The sequence below is a fragment of the Callorhinus ursinus genome, unplaced genomic scaffold (assembly GCF_003265705.2).
Source record: "Callorhinus ursinus isolate GAN/ISIS: 27379988/994484 unplaced genomic scaffold, GSC_fseal_2.0 scaffold7, whole genome shotgun sequence".
Classification (NCBI taxonomy): Eukaryota; Metazoa; Chordata; class Mammalia; order Carnivora; family Otariidae; genus Callorhinus; species Callorhinus ursinus.
This window is the reverse complement of record NW_027397069.1, coordinates 69,068,606-69,076,844: the sequence shown is the minus strand read 5'-3', so window position 1 is coordinate 69,076,844 and position 8,239 is coordinate 69,068,606. Positions and strand designations below refer to the sequence as shown.

Below are 8,239 nucleotides of genomic sequence, written 5' to 3'. Positions count from 1 at the left end.
TAAAGGATGACTTTTATTTCCATCCTAAATGATTATCACACCATTATTTAAACACATTTGAAAAATCCTGAAATAATTTAAACCGAAGGCACAGAATAAATCAAAATATTTGAACTATTTACGCTTAAGATGAGAAAATTCAAATATTTCAACAGTAACAATAAATTATGAACAAGTTTCCATCACCAAATATCATTCTGACCAAAAACTATCATGTTTTGTAATAAAACCAAATTAGTTCAAGCAGAGTCTGAGATTTCCATGATAAAAATAAAGTCGAAAAAAGTGTCTTCTTTCAAAATACTCATTATATCCCCAGGTTCAATGTAAGTATTTTATATATAACAAAGTAGCCATTAGGATATTTGTTGATGGATGGCCACTCCCCAAGGAATGACATATTCTTACAAAATGTTTAAAAAAATAGCAAAGTAGGATATAAAATTTCTATTTGGGGAGCAGGAAAAAAAAAACTTGTTCCATGTCAATTAGAATATCAAAGCATTTCAATACCAAATTGCTTCAAAAGCCAATCATCACATAACAGTAATATACTGTATGGGGCATTCCACTGTATCTTGGTTATATGTTGACCATACAGTGTAGCTAAGGGGTTGGACAAATCAGTAGCAATTACTATTGCCATTTCTTATTTATTCAAAAGCGATATGTTTAAAAAAAAAATCACTAAAAAACTAACAGGAATAATCAGTGACATGCTACAGACACAATAAGCCCTAGCAATACAATTGCCAGTTTGAAAATAAAGTGGTCATGCTTCATAATATACTGTAGTGTTTTTGAAATACATTCTCTGATAATCAATACCATTTATTACAGAGGGCACTTGTAAAGGAGCTCAGATTCATGCTAGGTTTCTAAGTGAAACTCTTTTCAAGTATGCATAATATTAAGAAGGTAAAGAAATTTTGATTTTATTCGCTTCTTTATGCGTTCTTCCAAGGAACAATCAAGTGGAATGAAGGACTAACAAAATGGGCTGGTTGTAGTTTTCAAAAGCATTTAGAAAAATAAGAAATAGCCTCGTGACCAAGAACTGACTGAAAGATATTAACATCTAAAACCTACTATTTTAGATAAAAATCCAGGCCTTTCCAGTCTTTTTCTTGAAATAATTAAGTTCACAAGAAATAATGGGGAAAAAATAAGGATTTCTAAAACACTGAAGGCTCTTCTCGGAATGAAATAAAAAAAAAGTATACCTTCTCCTACACTGAGCTGCGATATAGATCAATGTGTGGAATAGCAACACGGTTTTATCTTGTTTAACTACAGAAATCACAAAAAGCATGTACAGCCAAGACTGCTGATAAGTACAATACAGACTCTAGAAAATGAATTTTAGCAAAATCTGCTTCAAAATTTCCCTGCATAACAAAACATTCCTTTGGAAAGGAATCTTTAATGCTTCCGGACTTCTGCAAGCAAGTGTGGCTTTTACCATCTCCAGCACTAAACTATAGTTACTTCCCAAATGCCTCTGTCAATGGAAAACGTGACCTTTGATTATCTAGTATTCTAATTAATGGTACATTATTCTTTAAAAAGCTCTTTAGTAGTGTGAGACTTCTGTCTTCAGCATCTATGAGTACTAAGAAATTAAAGGAGAAACAAAACAGTCAGAAATATCACTTTATAAACAGTATGAAGTTTTGAAATGTTGGCACTGATGGGGAGAAAATGGGGAAGGGCTACCGCTAAACTGAAGTACATCTTCATCCGTTCGTGGCGCCGGCTGCACCAGGGGCAGCGAATGGCACAGCTGCGGGCTCCACCGGCCCGCGCGCTGGGACGCGAGCCCACTCTGTGATTCGGGCGGGAAAACCAAGGACCACCCCGTCCTCTAAGCCAGCTGGCTAGATCGCAGCCTGCGCGCACTTCTTTCATTATTTTAGGTCACATTCTGACAATGGAGAGTCTGAATTTTGAAAATACGAGCTTACAAGGGTTAGTGGAAGACCAAGCTAAAAGAAACGTGGCTAACTGGAGGAAAGCCGTTTTACTAATAACAAAAGGACAATCTCAGTGGTTTTGGGCCCTGCAAACACCAGCTGTGTCTGTAGCTCCTAAGCAGAAACACAATCCAACGAAAGGGGTTTCTTTCCAAAGCCTAAAAAAGGAAGATGTTCGACTCACAACTGATTTCAAATCCTACACCAGGCTTCCAGGCCAGCAGGTAACTGTCAGAGTGACTTTGTTCCTCTGCTCCTTCAACATGGGAACTAGTGCGGAGTGGCTCATGCCCACCGTTGACAGGCCGTTGACGGCTACGATCATATCTCCACATCTGGCCAAAGACAAACAGAAACGGGCTGTTAACTATCTTCATGCAATTAGAAAACATTATCCTAATGGAGATTTGTTTAGCACGAAATTCACAGCTTCACTTAAGCATCAGCTGTCAATGATGAGTGTATATTTTCTACTTTGCAAGACATCTGGGGCAATTTTTAAGCCTGTATTGGCCTTCCCTTGCCAGTCACGGGGCACCCCTGGGCCCACCCCTCCTCTAACTGCTGGGTGATTTTGAGGGCAAGCAAAATAATTTTCATGTAAGCTTAAGCAAAATGTAATTAGGAGAATAAATGTGCTGGCTCTTTAAGAAATACTAAATAATGCATTCGGAGGGGTTGCTTATTATTTTGACGGTTCTTTCCCTGTTCATTCTTAAAACTCATACATTTGAGGGTTCAATTACGTTGAGAATAAGACCCACACCTCCTCTTCTCTCAGCTGCTGCTGCTTGCTGTCCTGACAGGATTATCATAAATGGATGATAAATCTGAAGGCCTTTCTCTCCTTTATGATTTTTGCTCTTTAGTTTGTAATAGCAATATGCTATTTTATTGTTAGCTACTTCAATTTTTTTGGAAGTAGGTGGAATGCAGATTATAAATTAATTAACTGAGACCCAGATTGGTTGAGTAACTCAGCTAAGAGAATGGTTAATTCATTTCCCCCCTACTCTTTCCACCTAAAATACTGATTTTTTTCACCCATCTCTGTCAATGTAGTAAGACTGATCGGGAGCATACTGACCCTGATCAACTTTTCACAAGACTATTAGGATGGCACTTTGTCTTTGTGATCAGTATACACTCTCCATTTGTGTGGCACTCTAATATGTCAAGTTACTTTTTAAGAATTGGCTCTTCCATCAAAAAACCAAGCACTAAGACCTTACACTAATCCATTTCCTCTCTGTTTGTAGAATCTCTTGATCTAACACCTCTTTCTTCTCCCAGTGCCTGAGCTTTGATAAAGGAAAGAGGCTGCATGAGGTTGGCTGAGGACTTCCTGCCCAGAAGAGGGGTAAACAGCCCAGGCTCTGGAGAGAGAGTCCTGGGTGTGAACTGCAGTCAACCATTTCCAGCTATTTGACTGTGGGCAAGTTTCTTTATCTTTCTGAGACTTAGTTATCTCGTGTATCAAACAGGAATAGCAATGACAACACTCACCTCCCAGGGCTATTAAGAAGATTCAATAATACAATCCCAAGCATTTAGCACTGTGCCTGGCAGCTCTCACACATTCATTCATCAAATATTTATTGAGACCTTACTATTTATACAAGGCACTGTTACGCTGGCCAGGAATGTAACAATAAATGCAACAAAGCCCCCCCCCCCCAACATCCCTTCATGGAGCTTGCATAAATATAATGTTAGGTAGACATAAGTGCTGTGGAGAAAAACGAGCAGAGTCATCTAATGACAGGACTAGACCTAAAGGGTGTATGTGGAATGACTGCTCAGAGCTAGCTGTCATATCTCAATGTGTTGAATCAGATGACTCAGGTTTGGTCCCTGTTATTAGATTAGCAAAATAGAACTATCAGCTGCAAGATGGTCAAAGTGATGCTTCAGTCGAGATCTGGCTGGCACATTGTTTCTGTAAAGGGCCAGTTAGTAAACAAGTATTTCAGTCTTTGTGAACCACATGGCCTCTGTCACAATGACTCAACACTGCCACTGTGGCTCACAGGCAGCCACGGAGGATGTGTAAGCAGACGAATGCAGCCACGTTCCAGGAAAACTTTATTTACAAGGAAGGACAAAGGCTGGGTCAAGATTGTGTCCATCACAATAAACATAAATCACATTATCTGATTATCACAAGACTCACTTTAATCTTCCATCATAATAAGCAGGAGTCCCCAAGACGATGGTTTTAATGAAGAAAGGCTGATTGGTGTGGTTCTCTTCATATCCACCAACAATACTAAAGCCCCAACTTCCCAAGTAGCTTCTTCGTAAAACTATATCATGGCAGCTATGAAGGGCACTATAACAAACACAAAGATCAAGAAAAAATTAATGGGGAGGCTTTTATACCCTGTTCACCTTTGTTGTAACTCCATACTTATCACTGCTGGGAAACGAAAAAGGGCTACTTTATTTCCTTCTGAACACATTATTCTGACAACCCATTTTCTAGCAGACTCAGTCCTAGGTAGACTGGAATTTCTCCAACATTTTTCGGTCTTCTTTTCCCAAGTGAACACACACACACACCCACACACAGAGCTAAACACGCCTGGTTACAAGTTACACCACAGAAAGTCGTATAAAATGGTTCTGTGCCTACGTTTGCCCTCTGCACTGTCAACAATGTCCTCAATTTGGATATCCATCTGTATCTACAGAGTTTGTACCTACAAAATGGTGGTACAGAGGGGACCCAGTCCTGCTAATCTCAGCACTAAAATGACAGAAAGGTAGAAAACTTTCTTTTTAATCTATGTGAGGAGTTATTTGTTGTTCTTTCCTCCTTCCCTTAAAATGCACTCATGTTAAGGGAGACAACTGACAAAATAGAGAACTCAATCTAGACAACACTAATGAAAATCATCTCTTCCTTCCCCCCTCCCCTTTTTTATTTTTAACCAGGGACACTGAGATGCTTCAGTTAAAATGCCACTGTCAGTTGGAAGATGTGACACGTCAGAGTTCGATGAATAAAAACTTAAAAATAAAAACAGAAAAAAACCCCACCTAAATAATATAGAAAAAATATCTCTTTATATGAAAGAAGTCTCTTTCATTTTTAGAGGAAATTGGATCTAGTCATCTAAGGCAAGGTTTCCTGTTTTTAATCTATTAAAAAGATTTCTTAATTCTGTAAGCGATATACGAAATGCTAGAACTTTTAATCTGGTCCAGTTTCTTAGCTCACCGATAAGAAAGGGCTTTTAAAAAGGCTTCTGGCATAGAGCAGGGTCCCAGGCATTAGCCTGGTATTTTAGAGACGATACAGATTATTTTCATGATTTTGAATCTTCTGCAAAAAACAATCAAAACAACACAACACAAAACAAGTAACTGTTTTGTCTGGTACACCCCTAGCCAACTGCAGAGGAAGAACCTCCCTTTTCAGAAAGAGCAGAGCTGCTACCCTGTGTGATGTGAAACCTGCTTGAAGGAGGTTTCTGACACGTGGCCCTTCTGACATGTGGTTGTGAATACAGGTCTGCACACAACAGAAGACCCCCCAAGACTCCACAGAATAGTGACCGTTGATTGACAGATACTCTTTCGATACAGGTGGACCCCAAAACAGATTTTACTATCCCGTGTATTTTTCATCTGAAATATTCATTAGTCTTCCTGGTACACCTGAAAATGCTCTGAAGACAAGAGGTAAAGAGCTGACCACAAAGCTAGCCTGGAATACGAGATAACGAGAACCAGATAAGAAACCCCAGCGCGGCACAGCGCCAGTGTCTGCCTGGCCACCAGCAGCCGTGCGCATGTGCAAGGCCGCTGCACAGCAGGGGAGACCACTTCTCACCCACTAGTGTGGGAGGGGGCCTTCCTGACACGCTAGGTTTCAAGTGACAGGTCAATGTATTGGGCTGAGTACTTAACAAGATCAATGAGTTCCCTCTGATGGCTGACATCTCACCATTAGGTAGCATGTCTGCAGTTTCTTAGCAACCGTTTGAATCGATCCCTACAGGTCCCTGAGACATGAATTCTATTACAGTTTTAGGCCTTTTTGGTCTTTTTCAACCAAGAGGACAAGTCAGAAAGTTAGATGATTGACAAATGAATTCCATTCATCCTTGCTTTCTCTGCTACTCTTTATGTGAAAGTACTTTTCTTTAGTAAATCATATAGAACTATACAAATGCTAGTTACTACAAATTACATCCAAATGAAGCTAGATGGCTCAGAAACTGGCGTTCCTATTGTATATTTTTATTTTAAAAAATCAGTCATTTTCATACTTGGCTCAGAGTCAAAATGTTTCATCATAGTTCAGTTTTAGGATTCCTCTACACATTAAGAATCTAAAGTGATCTGGAAACAAAGAGAGTAATACACATTCTTCCTATCTCAATACCAAATTATACAACCCTCAGGAGGTTGCAAACACTTTCATGACCAGACAATGACCACTTGCAGAATGTCTTGGCAGGTGACAGTCCCGAAGCAGTGAACTCTTCACTAAGGTCACGGTGAGGGGCACCTATTCTTGAACACCAATGGTTTGGCTTAAATGTCCAATAAAAACTGAGTTTTACAACCTGCCTTTTTAGGGAGAATTAAAAAGATTAAGAAAGGGGTTTTAGAAAAGCTTCTGGAGTAGGGAAAGGCCACACACTTTGACCTGGTTTTTCTGGTGAAAAGTGCACATGAAGTCTAAGCATGTATCGGAATGCATGGTGGTAAATGACAGCTTTTCTAAAGCAAGAGACTGAACATGGCTGGTCCACTTGAGAACCTTAATAGGAATGGACAGAACAGCTTTATTCATTTTTACAAACAGATATAGTAAGTCTTTTTAGCCTAGTTCTTATTATTAAACTTAACTTACATTTTTTAAGAATGTTTTAATTTTTTAAAAATTAAAAAAAAATTTTTTTTTAAAAACTCATGACCCTGAGATCAAGACCTGAGCTGAGATCCTGAGTTGGATGCTTAACTGATTGATTCACCTAGGCACCCCTTAAATTTACCTTTTAAAATATAATATTCTAAGAAAAAAACACCACTTTCTTTTGTAACTTGATATGCCATTGCCACTTTTATCTCTGACTAGGGCCTTCCCCCCGCCCAGATGAGTGAATTTACCATGTTACACACTGAGAAAGGTTGTCACTACGATTATTCCATGAAACCACCAAAACGTTGTCAGTACCTTGGAAGCCCAAGCCACATGACCCATGATGGGGACCAGCTGGCGTCATATTCATTCTCACTGAAGGTGCCGGGCTGCTCTTCAGTGGCCTGGGATGCCTCCTCGACAATCTGGACCTCAAGTGCTTTCAGGACAACAGCGGGGGATGCGGCACTGGCTTTCAGCATAGCAACGGCCTCACTATGACTTAAATTGGTCAAATCAATGCCATTGATATTCAGCAGTATATCACCTGTCCAAATGAACAAACAAGAAAAATGAGATGAGCTACCAAGTCATTATCTTCCCTGTACATCTGTTATTTGTAATTTTTTCACTTCTCTGTCATTGTTACGATACCAAGGGAAAATCCAATTCATGGAAAACATTCCAAAACAACTCAAAACCTTAAGATAATTTCATCATATATAGGAAAAAGTGTGGCTTGAGGCACTGTGATTCGACAGGAAGTCCAAATCATTAGACCTAATTTTGCTATGTGCAGGACCTGGGCATGTTCATTTCTCTTCTTTGGGCTTCAGTGATTTCTATAGTTCTTTTCTGCTCAAAAATTATTTGATCCTTTGCTCTTAGAAATGAATTTGTAATATATCCTGTCTTATAGTTACACAGTTTTATACATAAAGATAGCCCTACATAGTTTGCTCAGCGCTAACATATCAGAATACTTAAAGAGAAGAGATCCTTGGGACCACACAAAGAAATGAAACTTGTGATTTGAACATCTTCTCTTGCTTGAGGAAGAAAAAAAAGTGTTTGTTGCCCTGCCAAGTAATATAATAAAAAAAGGGCAACGAGGATTATGTAAAAGGTTAGGAAGGAAAAGTTTAGTTTTGTAGGTACCAAGAAAGCCTATGGAAAGTTCTTCTCTCCCAATTCATCACTTATTTTTCAGATTATGAAAACAAAACATTCTCATTGCAGAAAACCTGGAAAACAAAATTACCCTAAATCCCACAATTGGGCAAATAACATTTTTAAAAAAAAAATTGCAGCCTTATGAAGGTATAATTCATATACCACTCATTTTAAAGTATACAACTTTTGGTTTTTAGTACAAACACATTGTTGTGTA

The 8,239-nt window shown here is 38.9% G+C and overlaps 1 protein-coding gene across 4 annotated transcripts in view; it reads right to left on the bottom strand.

The window, feature by feature from the left end:
• The window catches only part of LNX2 (ligand of numb-protein X 2), a 79,946-nt gene continuing 71,707 nt past the window's right edge, over positions 1 to 8,239 (bottom strand). For 3 of the 4 annotated variants that reach the window (XM_073894749.1, XM_073894747.1, XM_025875131.2), the window contains 3 exons: positions 7,165 to 7,396; positions 4,147 to 4,305; positions 1 to 2,308 (listed from right to left, as the gene is read on the bottom strand). In XM_073894749.1, coding sequence (XP_073750850.1) covers positions 2,173 to 2,308; positions 4,147 to 4,305; positions 7,165 to 7,396 — 527 coding nt within the window. In that variant the 3' untranslated portion in view covers positions 1 to 2,172. The remainder of the gene's footprint in view (positions 2,309 to 4,146; positions 4,306 to 7,164; positions 7,397 to 8,239) is intronic. The other variant, XM_073894748.1, reaches the window with a different exon arrangement.